The 24,401-nt window shown below is 45.4% G+C and overlaps 1 protein-coding gene and 2 non-coding genes across 3 annotated transcripts; all 3 read left to right on the top strand.

The window, feature by feature from the left end:
- Window positions 1–10,846: 10,846 nt before the first annotated feature.
- RPS12 (ribosomal protein S12) lies at window positions 10,847–16,800 on the top strand. Its single transcript, XM_073671266.1, has 6 exons — window positions 10,847–10,959; window positions 11,112–11,159; window positions 12,492–12,608; window positions 15,938–16,040; window positions 16,288–16,389; window positions 16,710–16,800. The coding sequence occupies exons 2-6, from the start codon at window positions 11,146–11,148 to the stop codon at window positions 16,770–16,772; spliced, it is 399 nt and encodes a 132-aa protein (XP_073527367.1). The 5' UTR covers window positions 10,847–10,959; window positions 11,112–11,145; the 3' UTR covers window positions 16,773–16,800.
- On the top strand, window positions 15,796–15,865 carry LOC141260650 (small nucleolar RNA SNORD101). Its single transcript, XR_012319377.1, has one exon. It is a non-coding gene; the product is annotated as a small nucleolar RNA SNORD101 (small nucleolar RNA).
- On the top strand, window positions 16,136–16,222 carry LOC141260664 (small nucleolar RNA SNORD100). Its single transcript, XR_012319390.1, has one exon. It is a non-coding gene; the product is annotated as a small nucleolar RNA SNORD100 (small nucleolar RNA).
- Window positions 16,801–24,401: the final 7,601 nt, after the last annotated feature.

Below are 24,401 nucleotides of genomic sequence, written 5' to 3' on the forward strand. Positions count from 1 at the left end.
AGGCTCAGCCTGCAGCTGAAGTCTAGCAGGAGACACCGCGTGAAACTGTCAGCAAAGCTCTCACGCAATGCAATACATATCTATTGCATTGCATGAGAACAGTGATCAGAAAAATAAAAATTAATGTCCCATACAGGGACTAAGTAAAAATGTAAATAAAATTCTAAAAAATGTTTTCAAACTGTTAAAAAAAATCACAAAATAAATAAAAATAAATAAATACAAATATTAAACTAATAAATCCGTATATTTATGCAAAAACAAAAAAAGTACACATATTTGGTATCGCCGCTTTCGAAACAACCCGATCTATAAAACTGTCACACTAATTAACTCCTTTTGTGCACACTGTAATAAAAATAAATAAAAAACGGAGCAAAAAACTATGCTTTTTCATCATATCGCCAAACAAAAAGTGGAAAAAAATGCGATCAAAAAGCAAAATGGAAATAAAAATGGTACCGCTGAAAACGTCATCTTGTTCTGCAAACAAAACCCGCCATACAGCCCCATCAGCCGAAAAATAAAAAAGTTATAGCTCTCAGAATAAAGCGATGCAAAAAAAATATTTTTTCTATAAAATTGTTTTATTGTATAAAAGCACCAAAACAAAAAAATATACAGTAAGTGTAGTATCGCTGTAAACGTACTGACTCGAAGAATAATGCTGCCTTATCACTTTTACCACACGCAGAATGGCATAAAAGAAAAAAACCTCAAACAATTCCTGAATTGTTGGTTTTTGTTAATTTTACCTCCCAAAAAAACGGAATAGAAAGCGATCAAAAAATGTCATGTACCAATAAAAATGTCAACTCGTCCCGCAAAAAACAAGCCATCACATGACTGTCGGCCGAAATCTGGAAAAATTATAGCTCTCAAAATATGGCAATGCAAAAACTAGATTTTGCAAAAAAAAAAGCGTCTTTTAGTGTGTGACAGCTGTCAGTCCTAAAAAAACCCGATATAAATCTGGTATCTCTGTAATCGCACCGACCCGAAGAATAAAGTAATCTCATCACTTATACCGAGAAACGGAGTAAAAAATAAATAAAACCAATTCTTCACCTGCTACTGATTTGTTTATTATGTCTCCCAAAAATCGCAGTAAGGCTCTGCTCACATTTATCTTGCGCTCTGCCCTGAGCACTTACACCAGAGTTTCCGTGTAAATCTCTGAAATACGTGATTCAGACGTAACCCACAGCAGAAGATTCCCTGTAATGAGGCAGGTATAGGCCACTGTGGATGCAGTCTGGCCTGTGATCCCACGGTGTCAGTTTTTTTAGGCGTGCATCAAAGTGCGGTTGGCCACAGTTTTGTGCACTTCTGAAAAAAAGGACACCGCTAAACAGAGGCCAGATGGAGTCCAGAGTAACTCTGCTGCCTCATTACAGTGAATGGATCCCACAGGGGTTTCATCTGAATTACATCACTTGGTCACTTGGAAATTTAGATGGAAACCCCGATGTAAGTGCTCAGCCTAAAGCGCTGGATAAATGTTACATAAAATATTCCCAATAAAAGCTTCAACTCTGTCCTCAAAAAAAGCTAGTCCCCACTCAGGTCCGTCATCTGTTTAAAAATATAAGGGACTTCCAAGTTAGTGGTAGCAGAAAGGCTTTGGAAAAGCGAAATGGCCCTTGCCCCCAAAAGAAATTCAGAAAATGTTGTGCTCCCAAATCCAAATGCCTATTCTACAATAATTTGTTCTCCAATTGTCAAATAGCGCTCCGTCCCTCCCAGATCTCACCGTATGGTACAGCCACATATGGGGTATTGCCACGTTTAGAAGAAATTGTGTGACACATTTCGGCACCATTTTTACCCATTGCCCTGTGTGAAAATGTAAAATCTGAGGGTAAAACATTTTTTTGTGGTAAAAATAATATAATTATGTTTTCTTCACTGCCCAATGGTATAAACTTAAAAATTAAAAAGTACTCCCTACTTCCCTAGACAAATTCCTTGAGAGGTGTAGTTTACAAAATGGGTCACTTGTAGGGTATCTGCTGTTTCGGCATGTCAGCGACTCTTCAAATGTGACATGGTGTCTGCAACCTATCCCAGCCAACATAGCGCTCCTTTCTCTTCCGAACCCTGCCGTACACCAAAGCAGTGGTTTTCCCCCACATATGGGGTATCGGCGTACTCGGGAGAAATTGCACAACAAATTTCATGGTGCAATTTCTCGTGTTATCTTTATGATAATGCAAAATTAGGGGATGAAAAACATATTTTTTGTGGGAAAAATGTGAAAATTTTATTTTTACGGCCCAATATTATAAAACTTCTGTGAAGCACCTTGGGGTCCAAGGTGCTCACCACACATCTAGATAAGTTCCCTAAGGGGTCTAGTTTCCAAAATGGTGTCACTTGTGGGGGATTTCCACTGTTTAGGCACATCAGGAGCTCTCCAAACCCAACATGGCGTCCGCTAATTATTCAAACAAATTTTACATTCAAAAAGTCTAATGGCGCTCCTTCCCTTCCGAACCCTGCAGTGCGCCCAAACAGTGGTTTTCCCTCACATATGGGGTATCAGCGCGCTAATGAGAAATTGCACTACAAATTGTGTATTCCATTTTTTCCTGTTACCTTTGTGAAAATAAAAAAATTGGGTCTAAAGTAACATTTTTGTGAAAAAAAGTTTAAATGTTCATTGTTTTCTTCCACATTCCAAAAATTCCCGTGAAACACCTGAAGGGTTAATAAACTTCCTGAATGTGGTTTTGAGCACCTTGAGGGGTGCAGTTTTTAGAATGGTGTCACTTTGGGGTATTTTCTGTCATAAAGGCCCCTCAAAGTCACTTCAAATAAGATGTGGTCCCTAAAAAAAAAAAAAAAAAGTGTCTGTAAATTTTGTTGGAAAAAGTAGAAATCGCTGGTCACCTTTTAACCCTTATAGCTTCCTAACCAAAAAAAATTTTGGTTCCAAAATTGTGCTGATGTAAAGTAGACATGTGGTAAATGTTATTTATTAACTATTTTGTGTGACATATCTCTCTGATTTAAGGGCATGAAAATTCAAAGTTTGAAAATTGCAAAATTTTCTAAATTTTCACCAAATTTCCGATTTATTTTTTATTTTTTTCACAAATAAATGCAAGTGATATCGAAGAAATTTTACCACTATCATGAAGTACAATATGTCCCAAAAAACATTCTCAGAATCAGGGGGATCCGTTGAAGTGTTCCAGAGTAATTACCTCATAAAGTGACAGTGGTCAGAATTGTAAAATTTGGCCCGGTCATGAAGGTGAAAACAGGCTCTGATGTGAAGGGGTTAACCAAGTGTCCAACTTCTTGAGACTTGGACCTGGATCTGTAGGGGAGAAATGATGCATCCACCTGGGTAATCAAATCAGCTAAATTCACTCTAGCAGTCAATTTGGTGACAGATATCGCAGCCAGATCTCTCCCACATCCAGTTTATCACATTTTAGGCCATGGCCCCACTATCCGGATTTGGTCAGTATTCAGTCAGTATTTTTTTCTCAGGAGTGGGAGCCAAAACCAGGTGAGGAATAATCAGAGAAAAGGTATAATAGAAATAAATGCACCAATTCTGCAATTATCACCCACTCCTGGTTTTGTCTCCCACTCCTGAGAAAAAATACTGATAGTGGGGCTGTGGCCTTATAGTCTATATTTGTTATGTCGTTCTCTGTAAATCTGGTAAAATGTACAAACTGTAAAATTCTTCAGTTACATCTGTTATGTATCAGCACTAACTCTCTCTCTAAGCCAAAGGGAAGGGCCATCCTCCAGCCATGGTTCCCTAGAGGTTTCCTCCACAGGGTTTTCCTCTCCTGAGTGCTGGAGGGTGACTTTGTGAGTCAGGGGTTGTGCTATTTTTGGTATCATGTGAATTGAAATAAAGTTGAGAACGTTTGACGCCTAATTGCAATGGTTTGTGTATTTATTTTTCTGTGCTTCTGATTCATTTTATTTGGGAGTCTGGGTCCATCACGTATCACTGGGTCCTATGTCTGGACATCTGCCGACCACAGGTTTGCCCCCAGGAGTTTCCCCTGCTCTGGGGAGTATAGGGGAGCAGAGAAGACGAGCTTTACAGCACAGCACCTGCAAGTGTGCAATCGTCCTCAGAATAAAGACTTGTATTACAAGCTGCTTCCTCACCTCATTCAGAGTGAGTATTTTGGGCAGTAATTTACATCCGTATTTGTAAGCTAAATACCAGAGGGGAACAAACACAGAGAAAAATAATTGAATCACTTTCACCTCTTCTGTGTTTTCGATCCACTCCTGGCGCCTGTTAACCCCTTCGCGACCTTGGGATTTTCCGTTTTTGCATTTTTGTTTTTTGCTCCCCTTATTCCCAGAGCCATAGCGTTTTTATTTTTTGGCCAATATGGCCATGTGAGGGCTTATTTTTTGCGGGACGAGTTGTACTTTACAACGCCATTACTAGTTTTAACATATCTTGTACTGGAAAACGGGAAAAAAATTCCAAGTGCAGTGAAATTGAAAAAAAAAAAGTGCAATACCACAGATGTTTTTATTTTTTACCACGTTCACTGAATGCTAAAACTGACCTGCCATTATTATTCTCCAGGTCATTACGAGTTCGTAGACACCAAAAATGTATAGGTTCTTTTTTATTTAAGTGGTGAAAAAAAATTCCAAAATTTGCTAAAAAAAAGATTTAAAAAAATGGTACCATTTTCCGAGACCAGTAGCGTCTCCATTTTTCGGGATCTGGGGCCGGAAGAGGGCTTGTTTTTTGCGCGCCGAGCTGACGTTCTTATTAATACCATTTTGGGGTAGATCCGATGTTTTGATCGCCCGTTATTTTATTGCAATGTTGCGGCGACCAAAAAAAGTTTAGAATTTTTTTCTCATTACGCCGTTTACCGATCGGAATAATTCTTTTTTTTATATTGATAGATCGGGCGATTCTGAACGTGGCGATACCAAATATGTGTATGTGGGGTTTATTTTTTATTTTATTTTGAATGGGGAAAAAGGGGGTGATTTTAAACTTTTATATTTTTAGAAACATTTTTTTTAAACGTTTTGCTTGCTTCTATATTCTCCATAGTAGACTAGAAGCAGCACTTGTCTGATCACCTCTGCTACATATAGGTGATCAGCAGATCACCTGTATGTAGCAGAAATGCTCCTGTACTATGAGCGCCGACCACTAGGTGGCGCTCATAGTAATCTTTACATGACAACCACTGGTGTCTGCTGCAGACCCAGGGTTGTCATGACCACCCATCGGTGACCCGCGATCACGTGACAGGGTCACCGATGGGCGGGGCTAATGCCGCGCTTCCGGCGCGGCGCTGTTAAATGCCGCTGTCAGAGATTGACAGCGGCATTTAACATGTTAACAGCCGTGGGTGGATCGCGATTCCACCTGTGGCTGTTGCGGGCACATGTCAGCTGTAATAATCAGCTGACATGTGCCCGATTCAGTGCGGGCTCAGCGCCGGAGCCCTCACTGAACTGGGGGTGCTGGCCTGGGGCGTACTAATACGCCCTGGGCCAGTAAGGGGTTAACAAACACTGATGTAAAAGTTTTGTAAATCCTTACTGACGGATTTGATCATTTGAGTTCCAATCAAGCGGTAGAGGTTACAAGCGTTAAAGGAGTTTTCCGGTTTCAAAAACCCATGTCCCCCGGTTGCCGTTTTAAAAACAAACTGTACTTTCCTCACCAGGAAAGACTGCAGCATATGATCACTTCTATGATAACGGCCTCCCTATACTCACCTCACTTACAACCAGCTACTGCATCTGAGTTTGAGACTCACTCATTTATGCTAAGTTCTGCTGCATATTTTCATGCAAAAAAAAAACATATTACAGTTCCAGCAAAGTGGATGACATGTATCTAATCAAAAAGGCAAAAAGTCAGCTTACCGTAATTCTGGCATTTCGTTTTTTTCTTTTTCTCTTTATGCAATTTACCGATTGGATTAATTATTTTTATATATTGATAGGGTGATTATGAACGCGGCGATACCAACTGTTTATATTTGTTTTTGTGTTTGATTTTGAATGGGACGAAAGGGGGGTTGATTTGAGTGTGTGTGTATAATATATATATATATTTTCTTTTGTCATGTGCCCAGTAGCAGGGATACCACCTTGTATGTACTCATATGTCCAAGGTGATAAAGGAGTTAATTAAAATATACTTTGTTCGGGGGATAACCCCTTTAAGTTTGCTTTTGTATGTAAAGGTTCATCGTTACATTTGATGATAAAGACAAACTTCGATTTGTAGACATTTTTTAAATCCACATCAAGGTGGGCCCATGACTTTGGCCAAAATTTTAATTTTGGTCCTCTGTGTATTTGAGTTTGACATCCCTGCTCTAGAATGAGTATAGATTTCATAGCTACTCTTTTCTGAAGGTCCTGGATCTTGATCTACATGTATCTACCCTGTTCCAATGCAGAATTTCCTAATAAAGTATTTGAATATAGATTTTCTGCATAGAATGACAGCTGTACACTTATTTTAGTACTAGATGGTCGCCCGATTCTAACGCATCGGGTATTCTGGGTCCGGCGGTCGAGGTCCTTCTGCTGGTACCGGCCGGGAGATGAGCGCCTCGCGGCGCTCATCTCCCGGCTGCATCGCCGCTGAGCTCCGTCCCGCCGATGAGCCGCTAACGGCCGCCATCTTTTTTCAGAAATCTCACGCCGCTGCCGGACCAATGAGCGACGTGGGATTTCCCGGACGGACGGACCGGATAAGACAATTATATAGTAGATACCTACAATTAAATTCTCATTAAGTTTCATCCAGAAAAGTGGGACAACTTTTTTTTTTTTACTTTTTTTTTTTTTCAGCTATTATTACTGTAATAATTTCCAGGACCGTTACAGAATTGCAATGTATCCATGAAAATCTGATGCATATGCAGATTCGGTTAGTGAGAAAAAAAATCGCTCCTCTGCACTGCCCCGCTGAATAACATTTGTTCAAGTGCTGTCCTTTTTTTTTAATTTTTTTATTTTTTTTCATGGATAGCACTCGGACCAAAAAAAATGACGTCGTGTGAACGAGCCTTTAAATTGAGATGACTTGATTTTTTTTTTCAAGCAGAAGGCATTTCAGGAAACTCAAGAATTTTTATTTTTTCCTGTCTTTTGCGGGGTTTTTTGGTAATTTTCTAAATGTTCTTCCTACAGTTTGGTTTCTGGCGATTGTTTGTTTTATAGTGTGTTTCCTGTGCTTTTTGTGATGTCCTTTTCTTTTCACTCCATTGAATAATGAAGAAATCACTAGCATTTTTAAGCAGAAACTATGAGAAAATGCTCCAAAAGATATGCAGGCATCTTTTGACTTGAATTGTAAAGTATGGAGTGACTTCTGAGCGGAAAATGCCAAAAGAATGGACTGGTCAGGTTCCTATAAACACAAAGCTGTTAAAAAAAAAAAAAAAAAAAAAAAGTGAAGTGGTTAAAAGACGTTCAAGAGCCTGAACATAACATGAAAAAGTTTCAAAAACTGCATAGAAAAAGTGTTTTCAAAACCAAAGCAAAAACCACGTGCCTCTATAGAAGCGGTTTTTGGATATTTGATTTTTTTTAAGCTAGAAAAGTAGGTGTATATTTACACACATTCTCTTAAAGGGTTTGAAAGCCTAGTTTTAAAAACAGCACCACAATTGTCCACAGGTTTGTAACTTCAGCCTCGTTATAGTCAATGGAAAAAGCCGCAATACCAAATATAAACCCATGGGTAGGTGTGGCTCCGTTTATGAATTGATATATTTGTCTAAGGCTAGGCTCGGTTCAGACAGCCCCTGGTCATACACTCCCCCCTCCGGTGTCTTCACCGTTTTTCAGTGCCGCTCCGGTCCTGCTGCACCATCTTGTGAGCTCAGAAGCTACGTCACACGCTCTTAATGCAAGTCTGAGAGCCAGGACAAGGTTCTCATATACTTGAATTGAAAAGTGACCTCCGCGCCGCTCCATGAGACACTGGAGCTGCAGACAGGTCACTGTTCACCAGAGACCGACTGGAGCAACGCTGGAAAACTAAGGCGGCGACAGGTGAGTATAAGATACGGGGCAAGGGAATTACATTTAAAGCACCACTCCAGGGGTGCAATAAAATAAAAAAACTGGAGTGGTGCTTTAAATGGGATGAGAATTAGTCGATGAGCATTCTTGATTATAGACCCTTTTTTGTGGCATAAAAATTATCGGTAGTGAATTACTCCATGTACAGAATCTGCTGCCAAACAGCATCATTTCATAATCGGCAGCACAATAATAGGCCTCTTCTATAGATGGCTGTTATTTGCTCTGGATGTAATCATTGAAAGGAGCTGAACATCACACCTCCATTCAATGTGTAGTGGCCACTGCCAGGTATTCAAGAGAATAGGCACTGATCTGCAATAAGATTTGTTGTGCAGTACTCCACTGAATAATTAAAGGGGTGGTCCAAAGTAATTTTCCTCCTAACAACCGATCTATTTAGTGCCGTAAGCTAAACTGTTTTCTAATATACCTGAATTAAAAATTCCCCACTGTTCCCTAACTGCTTTATTTTATTTTTTCATTAACTTCATAACGCTTTATTGGAGAATCCCAGTACATGCTGAGATACTCACAGGAAGAGTCATCAGGGGACAGAGGCTGCAGTCACTGGCACTGCCCCCTTCCTGAAACAAAGCATCATCAGTGACACTTGTTTCAGGGTCTGGGTTAGTCGCTGTGTGATTGTGCACAATGACTGCACACTCTGCTGCCGGCTCAGATCAGCAGTAAAGAGCTGGCAACACAGCACGCTGTCAGAATACCCGGCGTGCAGAGACCAGCACCGCCCCCGCAAGAGGCATCACTGGTCTCTGCACGCCGCCGGGTGGTCTGACTTGTTCTGTTTCCTGCTCGTTACTACTGATCTGAGCTGCTGAGAGCATGTGCTGTCATTGTGCACAGGGACTAGCCCGGTCACTGACTCTTCGTTAAAGGGAGGGAGCAGGGACTGCGGCAGTGACAGCAGTCTCTGTCCCCTGATGACATTTCGTTTTAGTATCCCAGCATGCCCTGGGATTCTCAAATTGTCATCAGAAAGGAAGTGGTGGGAGGGAGTAGGTGTAGTTAGGGATTTTTTTTATTCAAGTATATTAGAAAACTGTTCAGATTATGGCATTAAATACATTCATTAAGATTGGCATTTTGCACGCTGTAGTAAAGAGCACCTAGATCATTAAGACACGCACGCCACTTAATGAATTAGGGGCATCTTACAACGGGGGTGTGCTTCAGCCAGAAATCCTATCCAGAGTACAGTTTCTGGCAAACGTTATGCTCTCGAGGTGTTGTAAGTTTTTATTTGATGGGCAGTGTTTGCAAGGTCATGCCCCTGCTCTTTCCATTGTAGTGAATCTACTCAGGACACAGTCGCAAAATATTTACCAATTTCAATTTGCACAAACATTTTTTTGACATTTCAAAGCGAAGACACACTGATGTATCTGGGCCTTTGGGTCTGTTCACACAGGGGCAGAATAATTTTACAAATATGTCACTGAAAAGGAAATGCCTTGTTAGCACGTTCCTGGATCTCTAAAGACCGAAGTCAGGATCTGAAAAGTCCTAAAACTTTCTACATCATTTCTTCCATACATAACCTCGCGAGCGCTAATACTGTGATGTAAAGCACTGACTACATCTGCAGTGTGTGACTAAGGCGTCAGTACTACAGTATAAGGCTATGTGCCCACAATGCAGAAATGCTCAGGATTTTTTCCTGAGCGTTTCTGCATCTGCCTGGCAGAAAAAACGCATGCGGATTGTACATGCGTTTTTTCTGCCAGGCAGATGCGGATTGTACATGCGTCTTTCCTGCCAGGGACATGCGGATGTGAAGCGTTCTTCACTTGCATTTCCGCATGCGGGTTGACAAGCGCTTCCCAAGCTTTTTTAGCATCATTTGGAAAAGTGCTTGACAACTTGGTCACACTATAGAAATCCATGCAACCGGCATGGATTTATATACTGTGACCTTATAAATTAAAAAAATAAATCTATACTTACCTTCTGATGGCCCCTGGAGTCTTGCTTCACTCCGTCCCCCCTTGCCCGCAGCTCGCGGTGCACTACACTGAAGGACCTGCCATCACATGACTATGACGTCAGCGCAGGTCCTTCAGTCAACCGCGATCTGCCGGCAAGCGAAGACAAGGAGACCAGGAGACTCTGGGCCATTAGAAGGTAAGTATAATATTTATTTTTTATTTTATTCTTTACAGGTACTATGGTACCCTGGTCCGGAGGAGATTCTCCTGTCCTCCAGACCCGGGTACCATCCGCACATTGAAACGCATGGATTCCGCATGTACAGCTGCAGTGACGCGTTATCCATGTGTTCCAATGCAAGTCAATGGCGGCGAAAACGCAGCGCTTCTGCAAAATAATTGGTAGTGCTGCGTTTTTTTCTGCAATGATAATCCGCAGCGGAAATTTCTGCAGCATGTGCACAGCACATGCGGATCATCATTGGGGGACATGGCAGGCCTTCTACCATGCGTTTTTTAAGCGTTTCTGCCGCTGCGGAAACTCTTAAACGCATTGTGGGCACACAGCCTAAAGGTCCTATGCATTGCTATAGGTTTCTGTCAGGATAAAGAACCTGCCAGTAGTTTACATGACTAATAGTGATGTAATACTGCTGTACTATACTACTATATAGTAACTTGTTCATTAACAGGACCTGCTAGTAACAGTGCACTTACAAGAATCCCCTGCAGCTGTGCACTTGTGCGACCAGTGCATATATGATGATACAGCAGCTGTAATGCGGATGTTGCCCTCAACAAACATGGTGGATTAGTCACAACGTGAACACGTATCGCTTTGCGTGTGCCCTCACGTAAGGAGGCGGAGCTACGGTTTCCTGACTATAAATAAGTGACGTGAACACATGGCTTTCTCTTTCCTGAATGCAGTGGAGCAGGTTGGGTAAGTAATGGCGTCGCTGGTCGGCAGCTCCTCGGCGCTCCTCGGCGCTTACAATCTGATGGCTATCTTTGGCATCCCGCCCTCCCTGACTCCGGGAATAGCGGCGGCGCCATGAGTGCAGCTAACGCTTCTCGTTTCTGTCTGTATTACAGCGGAGTAACGCCGAACATCCATTAGACATCAAGGATGGCCGAGGAAGGGTGAGTTGTGTCCCTCCGCCGGGCTCTGTGCTGGGTCCATGTGTCCTTGCTGTGTATTGTCCGGCAGTTGTCTCCCTCCGCCGGCTCCTGTCCCGGATGTTGTGCTTTGTCCCGCGCGTGAAACTGGGACTGGGCTTGGAGCCAGTGCTCCGGTCTGCTGGTCAGTGGAGCAGAGGCCCAGGCAGTGGTGAGACCAGGGCTGTGCTGGAGGCTGACCGCAGCCCCCCTTGTAGACTGGGCTTGGAGACAGTGCTCCGGTCTGCTGGTCAGTGGAGCAGAGGCCCAGGCAGTGGTGAGACCAGGGCTGTGCTGGAGGCTGACCGCAGCCCCCCTTGTAGACTGGGCTTGGAGACAGTGCTCCGGTCTGCTGGTCAGTGGAGCAGAGGCCCAGGCAGTGGTGAGGCCAGCTCTGTGCTGGAGGCTGACCGCAGCCCCCCTTGTAGACTGGGCTTGGAGCCAGTGCTCCGGTCTGCTGGTCAGTGGAGCAGAGGCCCAGGCAGTGGTGAGGCCAGCTCTGTGCTGGAGGCTGGCCGCAGCCCCCCTTGTAGACTGGGCTTGGAGACAGTGCTCCGGTGTGCTGGTCAGTGGAGCAGAGGCCCAGGCAGTGGTGAGGCCAGCTCTGTGCTGGAGGCTGGCCGCAGTCCCCCTTGTAGACTGGGCTTGGAGACAGTGCTCCGGTGTGCTGGTCAGTGTGGCAGAGGCCCAGGCAGTGGTGAGGCCAGCTCTGTGCTGGAGGCTGGCCGCAGTCCCCCTTGTAGACTGGGCTTGGAGACAGTGCTCCGGTGTGCTGGTCAGTGGAGCAGAGGCCCAGGCAGTGGTGAGGCCAGCTCTGTGCTGGAGGCTGGCCGCAGTCCCCCTTGTAGACTGGGCTTGGAGACAGTGCTCCGGTGTGCTGGTCAGTGGAGCAGAGGCCCAGGCAGTGGTGAGGCCAGCTCTGTGCTGGAGGCTGGCCGCAGTCCCCCTTGTAGACTGGGCTTGGAGACAGTGCTCCGGTGTGCTGGTCAGTGTGGCAGAGGCCCAGGCAGTGGTGAGGCCAGCTCTGTGCTGGAGGCTGGCCGCAGTCCCCCTTGTAGACTGGGCTTGGAGACAGTGCTCCGGTGTGCTGGTCAGTGGAGCAGAGGCCCAGGCAGTGGTGAGGCCAGCTCTGTGCTGGAGGCTGGCCGCAGCCCCCCTTGTAGCCGTGCCAGTGTAGTTAATCACTGTACAGGTGCCCTCACCAGGGCTTGCTTATGGCTTGGCAGGGCTAGGTCTGTGATGCTGCAGCGCGGCTGTTGGGGGCATCTATGGTGCCATGTGTGATCCTGTACTCAGCATGGTTTCTCTGTCTTGCAGCATTTCTGCTGGAGGTGTAATGGATATTAACACCGCTCTTCAAGAAGTGCTCAAGACCGCACTTATACATGACGGCCTGGCCCGTGGTATCCGGGAAGCTGCCAAGGCCCTTGACAAGTAAGTTCATTAAAGTTCTTAATGTCTTAAGGACCTCTGTGATTGGGGGGTGGGTTATTGTCAATTATGTCCTAGATACCTCTTTAATTAAAAATCACATTTGTTTTGCAAGGAAGGTAATTCCTGTATTACAGTAAAATGGCCGTATGCGTTATGCAAATTTTCAGGCGGAACCTGTCTAGTGGGTGTGGCCTTGCTCCATACACTTATACTGAGCAATGCTTTGCCCGGGAGTGTGGATGTCACATACATCACTGCCGTTCCCAGCCAATCCTCAGTATGTGTCTGGGAGGTATTATACATCTGGAGTCTGTGACTTCAGACTTCATTTTAGACCAGACAACCCCTTTAATGGTGCAGATCACTGTGAGCATGTGCAGTAGGGAAGTCTGTTATGACATCTTAAAGGGCTGTCCCCCTTTTTGATCTTCTCCCTATATGCAGGTTTTTTTTTTTTTAACAACCTTTGCTTTACCTAGCCTCTTGGAGTCTAGCGCAGTGTTTGTGCTGCTAGCTGGTCTCCATTACCTGGCTGCATCAATGCAAGTGAGCGCTGAAGCTCTGCCTGTGTAGTCGATGCGAGCTGCGTTGATCTCAGTGATTGGCTGTAGTTGTCATTCACAAAATTCAGTCTTTTATTCAATGTGTATGTATATATATTTCTGAAAAATGACCTATTGTTTAAATCATGCTTTAATGTCAGTTCTATATTTTTCATTATATAAATCAAAAGGGATTTAGTCACCAGGTTTTTGCCATTAAATTTGAAAGCGGCATAATGTAGAGGCAGAGACCTTGATTTCAGGGATGTCACTGGGCTGTTGTTGTGGTTTTTTTTTTTTTTATCACTAGAGGATTAATAAACCTGCTGCTAGGTAGTTCTCCATAGTCATGAGCTTTGTATAACCCTGCCCCCACCACCGATTGGCAGCTGTATGTGCAATGTGGCAACTTTCTGTCTATGCAATCAGTTATGCGGCCGGGGTTATACAGAGTTTTCAGAGAAATGCCAGATCTGCATCAGGGAGAATTTACATTTTTATAAGAAATAAAATGTGCAGCCTAGTAAAAGACACATCACTGGAAGCAGGTTCTTTGCCCCTACATTATGCTGCTCTCTGATTGGTTAGCAAATACTTTGGGACAGATTCCCTTAAGTAAAAAAAAAAAAAAAAAAGAAAAGAAAATCTTGTGATCCTTCACTCTAGAACCTGAGCCTATAACTAGACTGACCTGTTATTGTAATTTCCTAATGATATTTTTGGAAAGTTAACTGTACAGAACATATATGGCACCTCTATATACGGTAGATAATGCATTAACAGCTCACCTCCTGCCCATAATATTTAACCCCTTTCCTCTCTATAATTGTACAATTACATCATGGTGAGGGTTTATGGAGCGGGTTCAGGGGCTGAGCCTGCTCCACACAGGCAGATGCTGAATGTGCTACATAGTTATCTGTCAGAGCAATGAGTGTTAAGTAGTGATCAAGCATGCTCGCCACTGCTCCGTACTCGCCCGTCCTGCATGTTTGGCGCTATTTAGAGCACCAGTCATGCAGGGATTGTCTGCCACTCACTGTAATGCCACAGCCATGGTGGTTGTGGCATTACAGTGGTTGCCCAAATCGATGGGAACAGCTCTCACAGTGAAACATGAAAAGCCGGCAATTCAGCAGCGGCATACACCGGTACTCGACAATTTAGATAGAAACAGGTCAGTCACATATATAATAAGTACAGTGACAGTGATTACTGTACTTGTCATTTAGTGTTAAAATAAAGGATTTTTTAAAAAAAAAATTGGCGTGGGGTTCCCCGTAATTTTAGTCTATAGCGGAGGTTAAGCAGACGGCTGGGGCAGATGTTTGAAGCCTGGGAAGTGGGTAATACCCACGGAGCTTCCCAGGCTACTAATATCAGCCCCCAGCGGAATACCTAGCCATTACTAGCTATTAAAATGGGGGACCCCAAAAAAAAAAAAAAAAAAAAAAAAAATGACATGGGGGTCCCCCCTATTTTAATAGCTAGAAAAGGCTAGGCCGACTGCTGGGGGCTCATATTAATAGCCCAGGAAGGGTGCCATGAATATTGGCCCCCTCCCAGGCTAGAAACACCAGCCGTTAGCCGCTGCAGAAATGGCGCATCCATAGGATGCGCCAATTCTGGCACTTAGCCTCGCTCTTCCCACTGCCCTGTAGCGGTGGCAGTGGGGTAATAGGGTTGGGGTTGATGTCAGCTTATAATGCCAGCTGACATCAAGCCCAGGTTAGTAATGGAGAGGCGTCTATAAGACACCCCCATTACTAACCCCATAGTCAAAGTTAAAAAAAAAAAACCCACAAACACCCAGAATAAAGTCCTTTAATTGAAATAGAAACATTCCTTTAATGTTCTAAATTAAACCATACTTACCATATCGCCCATTCCAGCTGAAGCCAATGTCTGCAATAAAAGTAAAATAATAAACCAACCTCATCCTTACCTTTCCATGGTTCCCAGGACAGCTCCAGCTCTGCTACATTGACATGACAGGCTGGAACGTAGCAGAATGCTGCCATCCAGCCTGTCATCCCGCAGACACTGAGAAGCTTCTCAGTGAAGCTCCTCAGTGTCTGGCTGTGACGGCATCCAGATGAGCCGAGTTCATGTCCAATGAACTCAGCTCACCTCATGCACGTCACTGACAGCGTGGGAGAATTCTCCCACGCTGGGATGGCATTGAGATGACAGGGTGGATCGCAGCTGAGCGCTGTCATCCAGCTTGTCATCCTTCAGAGACATGTGTTCTGCAGTGTCAAGTGACTGAGCATATTGAATACTACTGCAGATACTGACTACAATCCTGCAACACAAGTTGATTCTGTAATTTTTAAAGCTATGGCTACACAGCAACTTTCACTGCCCCACCTGTCGAGCAACAAATGTTTACTGTCACTGACCATGCCTAGTGTGACGTGTAACTGGCAAGATGTCGGTCTAATATTTCTGTGATTTGCTTGTCAGTACCTCCGGTTGCAATAGAACCCAATTCAGTTACTGTGCTGCGATGTGTCAATAACACCAATCAAATAAAGTAGTCATCGCCTTAAAACAAAGCCAATCTCCTGTGCCTGAATTTGTATAATCTTGCAATTAAACCTTGTCAAATCTGTTACTTTCCAAAGTTTGTAACATGCTACAGTGCTTGAATGATGATTTGTTATGTCGGATACCCCTTCACTCTGTATGAGTGAGAACCTATTACTGACAAGCCTGTTGCCGAAGTCACAATTTTATAAAAAAGGGGGGTATCTGCTGCTATTAACATGATCTCTTGTATTGCAGACGCCAAGCTCACCTTTGCGTCCTGGCTTCCAACTGTGATGAGCCAATGTATGTGAAACTAGTTGAAGCCCTCTGTGCTGAACATCAGATCAATCTCATCAAGGTGACTCTTAACTGCTGTGCATACTACTGTATAATGGATTCCAAACCATGTCATGGAGCATCTTTTAATGAAGTTGTCTTTAATTCCCTTCGAATGCTGCACATGATGATAACTTGGCTCCCTCTACTGAATGTTGTGAGGAGAACCGCCTACACATTACCCAATTTCTTCTGAGTTGCAGCACTCATTGATTGAACACCATTGTATTTTTACTGATTGTGACTAAGCTTGAACTTTGTCTTTGCAGGTTGATGACAGCAAGAAGCTAGGTGAATGGGTGGGTCTCTGTAAAATCGACAGAGAAGGCAAGCCCCGTAAGGTGGTTGGCTGCAGCTGCGTGGTTGTCAAGGTGACTATAAATGTTGGCACTTGTAGATGTTCTGCCAGAGGACAGATGTCATTTTAGGCAATAATTCAGAAGATATGTATGGTGTTACAGGGTTTTATTTTGAGATTATGTGCCATTGAGTTTCTGCTAAACCTATGAATGTTTTGCGGAGTGTGTGATTAAAAGTGATGGCAAGATTAAGGCCATCGTACGAGCCTTGGTGCCTTCATGTGGTACCTAAGGTCCCCAAGAAATGGCTACAGAGTGCTAGCTTTAAAGTGTTTCATATTACATGATGTGATGTTAGCTCCAATACCCATTGTAGTAATTTCTTCTTTTAGGACTATGGCAAGGAATCCCAGGCTAAGGATGTAATTGAAGAATATTTCAAGTGCAAGAAATGAACATCTAAATAAAAGTATAGAACTTGAATATTGTTTGGTTTATTTCTGCTTGGAATTCTTCAGTGGCCAAGAATGCACAGCATTGGGTGTACCTTTTTAGGCCTGTTTTGGTACCCTACGTCCCCCTCCCATCCTTCCTATAATGCCTTGAACACGAATGTTGGAGTTGTGCTGTTCCATTCAAAGCCTATGGGACTGATGGACAGTAGTGTTGCTTGACTAATTTAATCAATATTTTAAGCAAAGCATGCTGTCTTTTTAGTCAAAATCCTAAGTGCAGTTGTGGGGTTGAGACTGTGTTATGAGGAATTTGTGATAGCAAGCAAGGGTATCTGTGATTGAGAATTTGGCTCCCTTTTCTAAACTGGCTGAAGACCATTGCCAATTCGTTACCAAATTCCTGAGATGCCAGATAGGGAATCTAGATAGTTGCAAAAAAAGTGACTTTTTGGGACTCACAGTGAAGTTGTGCCAAAATGCTTCTACAGTTCACATTTACATGCCAGCTATGGCAATAAGGACATAATAGGGCATGGTTATACCCACCTATTAAATTCCTAAGTTGCTCTATAAATGTACTACCATTAACTAAAGTTCACTTCTGGTGGCACTGTATGTCAGTCAACAGTTGCTCCTCTTAATGAATTTGGCATATTGTACTCCTGTGAGCACCTTCATTAAGAATGGTTTGTAAATTTTAATCCCAGAAGGTTTTCATTAGATATTACCTTCTTAGTGATGAACTCAGGTTCTCTTGACACTATAGATCTAAGTTTTTTTAATTATCATTATCTTGCCATGTAATTCCAACTTGCATATCACTTTGACACATGCTTTTTTGTCTTTCATAAAATTTCAATAAATGCAAGTTTGGGGGGGGGGGGGTGAGGCCAAAACTGTTATTTTGACCTGGATATTTTCAAAGTATTAGCTGTAGATCTTATGCCGATTGACAACTAGTTCACCCCAGTTAAGCAGCTGTTTATCAGTATGACATTGGTAGAGTCTCCCTGTCAGCAGAGCAGAAAAGAAGGCGCTGCTCAACATGTCAGCAGCCTTAGGGAAAACCCTGATAGGAGTGGTCTGTAACAGCTCTGAACCAAAAGGATGGCGCTGGGAAGAACAAGCAGATAGTTAGCTATCTCTTTTTGTTCTTAACCCCATATGCAAAACTAAGAAGTCCCAATACCTTTTACTTCACGGCACCATAGAAAATAAATATATGTACTCTTACTGCCATAGCACCATTACTACAATGTCTTTACTGATATCTCCTGTGGATCTTTCAACAATTGTAGGTCATCCATATTCCATCAGTTGAAGACGCCCCCATTACTAACCCCATAGTGAAGGTGAAATGTAAAATAAAAACACAAACACCCTGAATAAAATCTTTTAATTGAAATAAACACACAATACTTTAATATTCTAAATTAAACTCTACTTACCATATCGCCCAAACCAGCTGAATCCCATGTCTACTGCAATAAAAATAAAATAATGAACCAACCTCATCCTTGCCTTTCCATGGTTCCCAAGACTGCTCCAGCTCTGCTACATTGAGATGGCAGGCTGGATCGTAGCAGAACGCTGCCATCCAGCTTGTCATCCTTCATAGACACTGCAGAGCGCAGGCATACTTGCGCTCCTCAGTGACTCGCCCCGACGGCATCCAGATGAGCCGAGTTCATGTCCAATGAACTCTGCTCACCTCATGCACGTCACTGACAGCGTGTGAGAATTCTCCTGCTCACGAGGTGGTCATTTGCTGACACCACATGCGCAGGAGAATTCTCCCACGCTGTCAGTGACTTGCATGAGGTGAGCTGAGTTCATTGGACATGAACTCTGCTCATCTGGATGCTGTCGCAGCGAGACACTGAGGAGCACAAGCATGCCTGCGCTTCTCAGTGTCTCTGCTGGATGGCAGCGTTCTGCTAAGATCCAGCCTGCCATCTCAATGTAGCAGAGCTGGAGCCGTTGGAACCATGGAAAGGTAAGGATGAGGTTGGTTCATTATTTTTACTTTTATTGCAGGAGACATGGGATTCAGCTGGTTTGGACGATATGGTAAGTAGAGTTTAATTTAGAATATTAAAGACAATACTTTATTTCAATTAAAAGATATTTTATTCAGGGTGTTAATGTTTTTATTTTACATTTGCCTTACACTATGGGGTTAGTAATGGAGGTGTCTTATAGACTCCTCCCCATTACTAACCTTGGCTTTGTCAGCTAGCATTATAAGCTGACCTCAACCCCAACCCTATTACCCCACAGCCTCGCTCTTCCCACTGCCCTGTAGTGGTGGCAAAGTGCCAGAATTGGCACATCCTATGGATACTCCATTTCTCGGGTGGGAGGGGGCCAATATTCATGGCACCCTTCCTGGGCTAGTAATGTCAGCCCCCAGCTGTCTGCCTAGCCTTTGCTAGCTATTTAAAATAAGGGGGACCCCACAGCATTTTTTTTTTTTTTTTTGGGTCCCCCATTTTAATGGCTAGTAAAGGCTAGGTATTCAGGTGGGGGCTGATATTAGTAGCCTGGGAAGCTCTGTGGGTATTACCCCCTTCCCAGGCTTCAAACATTGCCCCAGCCGTCTGCTTAACCTCAGCTAGAGACTAGAATTAAGAGGAACCCCACGCCAGTTTTTTTTTTTTTTTTTTTTTTTTTTTTTTTTTTTTTTTTTTATATCCTTTAACACTAAATGACAAGTACAGTGGTTACTGTACATAGAAACATGTCAGTCACATAATATCTAATCTGTGTGATGCTCTATTCTTTCTGTTCTAAATTGTCGGGTACCGATGTTATATCTATGCTGCTGACGAATTGCCGGCTTTTCATGTTTCATTGAGCACTGTTCCCATCGATTTGGGCAATCACTAATGTCACAACCAACATGTCTGCGGTATTACAGTGAGTGGCAGGCAATCCCTGCATGTTGATTGGCGTTCTAAATAGAGCCAAACATGCAGGACGGGGACCCGAGCTCCCGCCCGAGTACTCGGCGAGCTCCGAGCATCTCGAGTACTGAGATGCTCGGGCGAGTACCGAGCAGTGGCGAGCATGCTCGCTCATCACTAGTCAGCAGCTGCTGATCGGCTAGGGATAACTGCTCCAATATCATTGGAGTGGTGCCATTGCAGGAAGTGAGCATACTTTGTGGTGCTGAACAGGTATTTGAAAGACCATTAGGCTCTAATCTTTCAAATCAGAGGTTACTTTGCATAACATAGCATACCACATTCTGACTGCTGCATCACCTCATCTCCGGCTGCTTCATCTCATCCCCACTGCACCATCCCATCCCTGCCGCACCCTCTCATCCAGGCTTCATCACCTCGTCCATGGCTGCTGCATCTCCCCCTGGCTGCTTCACCCTCATCTCTACCCCGGCTGTTTGTACCTCTCCCCTGGACTGCACCCTATCTCCCAACATCACCCCACATGTGGCCGCCTGTCCCCCACTAGGACCCACCCCGCATACATCGCCCCCGGGCTGCCTCCTACCCCTATCACCTCTTGCCCACTACTCACCCTCGCAATGTACCCACTTCTTCTCACCCTCACTCCCATCCTTCTCCACTTCCTTCTACCCCCAGTCATCACTCCTCCCAGCAATGAAATGCTCATCTCTCCCTCCATCCTACCTACCCACCTCACCCTCTCCTCTGAACTATTCCTCCACTTTCAACCCTCCATCTCCAAACAAAAACACTCCTGCCCGCACCTTCTCACCCTCGCCCTGCTCCTCCTAATTACGGGCGACATCTCCCCCAATCCTAGCTCACCCCATCATACCACCCCCCCACTCCCATGACCTATAACCAACCCCCGTAACCTCAGCAACCTCAGACCCATCCCTCCTACCCCTGCTTCCCCAGTCTCCCTCCTGGGCGCCCTCTGGAACGCCCGCTCGGTCTGCAACAAACTACCATACATCCATGACCTCTTCATCTCCAAAAAACTCTCCTTCCTCGGCATCACAGAAACCTGGCTCACCCCCTCTGACACAACCTCCCCGGCCGCCCTCTCCTACAGCGTACTTACTCTTTCCCACACCCCCCGCCCCAACAACACCGTCGGTGGAGGCGTCTGCCTACTCCTGGCCAACACGTGCTCCTTCATCTTGATTACGCTGCCCCCTCCCCTCCTTCGAGGCATACTCTGTGCGTATCTTCTCCCCTTGCAACCTCCAACTGGCAGTCATCTACCGTCCCCCAGGATCACCCTCCTCCTTCCTTGACCACTTCACAACCTGGCTCCTCCACCTCCTCTCCTCTGACATCCCCACCATCATCATGGGCGACTTCAACATCCCCGTTGACACCCCATGCGCCGCTGCCTCTAGACTCCTATCCCTAACCTCCTCCCTCGGTCTCTCCCAATGGACCTCATCTGCCACACACACCGACGGTCACACACTGGACCTTGTCTTCACCCTCCTCTGTTCCCTTGCTGACCTCGATAACTCACCTCTCCCCCTATCTAACCACAACCTACCCCCCCCCCCCCCCGCACACTCCCCTGTCCCCGCAGAAACCTCAAACTCATCGACTTCCACTCACTCTCCGAGTCCCTCCTCCCTCTCTCCGGCCTATCTTCTTCCCAAGACGCCGCCACCCTCTACTTCCCTTACCACAGCCCTCGACCAAGCTGCCCTGCTCTCACACGTCACAACCCGTGCACACAGACAACCCTGGCTAACGCCCCACACGAAAATACTTCGGCAGATGTCCAGAGTGGCTGAACGGAAATGGAAGAAATCCCACTCCACGGAACACCTCAACCTGTTCAAACAGTCCCTCACCGCCTTCAAGACTGCTCTCATGAATGCAAAACAAGACTACTTCTCTTCCCTAATAACTACCCTATCCCGCAACCCCAAGAAACTTTTCAGTACCTTAAACTCCCTACTCTGTCCCCCTGCACCCTCCCCCCTCGCCACTCATCTCAGCCAACGACTTCGCCACCTTCTTCAAGGACCAGATTGACAAAGTCAGACAAAGCTTCGATCTACAAGCAGCTCGCCCCCCCTCACCCAAATGCAGTTTCTCCCCCATGACAGAAGACCTCCTATCCTCTCTGCTAGCTCACTCACCTCACCACCTACGCTCTCGACCCCCTACCCTCCCACCTCATTCCTAACCTCACCACTGTCCTCATCCCCGCCCTAACCCATCTCTTCAACCTAGCACTTAAATCCGGCACCTTCCCATCATCCTTCAAGCATGCCACAATCACACCCATCCTCAAAAAACCCTCCCTTGACCCTGCAATAGTCTCCAACTACTGCCCGATATCTCTCCTCCCTTTTGCCTCAAAATTACTTGAACAGCACGTACACGCCGAGCTGTCCTCCCACTTCTCCTCCTCCTCCCTCTTCGACCGCCTTCAATCTGGTTTCCGACCCCACCACTCCACCGAAACAGCCCTAACTAAAGTCACCAACGACCTACTGACCGCTAAGAGTAGGCGACACTACTCTGTCGTCCTCGACCTCTCTGCCGTCTTCGACACAGTCGACCACCCCCTCCTACTCCACAACCTAGAATCCCTTGGCATCACCGACCTAGCCCTCTCATGGATCTCCTCCTACCTAACGGACCGGACCTTCAGCGTCACCCACTTCCACACCTCATCCTCGCCCCACCCCCTTTCTGTTGGAGTTCTCCAAGGCTCAGTCCTGGGACCACTACTCTTCTCCATATACACCCTCGGCCTGGGGAAACTCATCGAATCCCACGGCCTCCAATACCACCTCTACGCCGACGACACCCAGCTCTACCTCTCTGGCCCCGACATCTCCACCTTACTATCCAAAATTCCCCAATGCCTATCCGCCATCTCATCCTTCTCCGCCCGTTTCCTCAAACTCAACATGGACAAGACCGAGATAATCGTCTCTCCCCCCCCCCCCCCCCCTAACCGCTCTCCACAACCTATCCATCACAACCAACGACTGTACTCTCTCACCAGTCTCCCACGCCAAGTGCCTCGGGGTAATCCTCAACTCCGCCCTCTCCTTCAAGCCCCACATCGAAGCCCTCGCCACCGCCTGCCGACTCCAACTGAGGAACATTGCCCGAATCCGCTCGTTCCTCGACCAGGACTCTGCAAAAACACTCATCCACGCCCTCATATCCCGTCTCGACTACTGCAACCCCCTGCTCACTGGCCTCCCCGCTTCCTCCCTCGCACCTCTCCGCTCCATCCTCAACTCCGCTGCCCGACTCATCCACCTATCTTCACGTGTCCCCCCCCCCCCCCCCCCCCTCCACATCTCCGACCTGGTTTCCAGATATGTTCCCCCATGCGATCTTCGCTCCTCTCAAGAACTTCTCCTCTTCTCCCCTCTCATTTCCTCCTCCCACAACCGCCTACAAGACTTCTCTCGTGCATCCGCCATACTCTGGAACGGTCTCCCCCATCACATCCGACGCTCCCCCACCCTGAGAACCTTCAAGAAAAACCTAAAGACCCACCTCTTCCTTCAGGCCTACAGCCCACGCTGAGACCCATCCGCTACAACGTCTCACCCTCTCCTCTCCTCTCCCCCTTCCTCCTGTCTCCCCACCCACCCCCTATAGACTGTGAGCCCTCGTGGACAGGACCCCCTGCCCTACTGTACCAGTGCGCTTCGTCTGATGCTTCATGTTTGTGTCCCTGTCTCCCCTACACTTGTAAAGCGCCATGGAACCTAATGGCGCTATATAAATATTTAATAATAATACCAGTTCCAAAAACCATAGTGCATGACAAGAAAACATTTCCAGTTTCTAAAACAAGGTGCTTATATGTTAAGGGGTATATGGGGGTGGCTAAAATCTGTACTTTTATTACAGGAAAGTCTGTATTGCGTGCATGTTGTAGTGATGTGGTTTTACAGCCAGCTACAAAAGTTTTCCGGGTCATTAAATAAAGTGTTTTTTGGCGCGAACAAGTTAGAAACACTAATTTAAAATGCCAAACGAATTTGCTCAACACTAGTGAACAGCAATCTTCAAGTCTGACAACAGATTCTCAATTGGATTAAGATCTGGTCTTTGACTAGACCTCTCAAACATTTACAGGTTTCCCCTTAAACCACTGGAGTGTTGCTTTAGCAGTATGCTTTTGGTCATTGTCTTGTTGGAAGGTGAATCCCAGTCTCGAATCAGACAGACCGAAACAGGTTTTGCTCAAGAATATCCCTGTATCTTGCACTATCCATCTTCCCCGTGACTAGGACCATTTTCCCAGTCCAAGCTGCCGAAAAACATCCCCACAGCATGATGCTGCCACCATCATGTTTCATTGTGGGGATCGTGTTCTTGGGATGATTATCAGCTGGTTTGGCACCAGACAGTGTTTACCTTGGTGGGCAAAAAGTTCAATTTTGGTATCATGTGATCACCGCAGCTTTCTCCATACATTTGGGGAGTCTCCCACATGTCTTTTGGCAAACTCAACATTCGACTTAGTTTGTGTGTAAGACTTTTTTTTTTTTTCTTCCCACTTTTTCATAAAGGCCACCTCTATGGAATGTACAGCTTATTGTGGCCGTATGGACAGATACTCCAGTCTCTGCTTGGGAACTCTGCAACTCCTTCAGGGTTGCTTTTGGTCTCTGTGATCCCTCTCTGA

This window comes from Phyllobates terribilis, unplaced genomic scaffold, assembly GCF_046119375.1.
Source record: "Phyllobates terribilis strain yellow unplaced genomic scaffold, ASM4611937v1 Scaffold_3__8_contigs__length_932513732, whole genome shotgun sequence".
Lineage (NCBI taxonomy): Eukaryota > Metazoa > Chordata > Amphibia > Anura > Dendrobatidae > Phyllobates > Phyllobates terribilis.

What these genes read in the sequence shown, in the direction of transcription:
- RPS12 (XM_073671266.1), top strand. An exon ending in GCTGCCAAGGCCCTTGACAA is followed by an intron (nt 12,609 to 15,937) that starts GTAAGTTCATTA and finishes CTTGTATTGCAG; the next exon opens with ACGCCAAGCTCACCTTTGCG. An exon ending in GCAGCTGCGTGGTTGTCAAG is followed by an intron (nt 16,390 to 16,709) that starts GTGACTATAAAT and finishes TTCTTCTTTTAG; the next exon opens with GACTATGGCAAGGAATCCCA.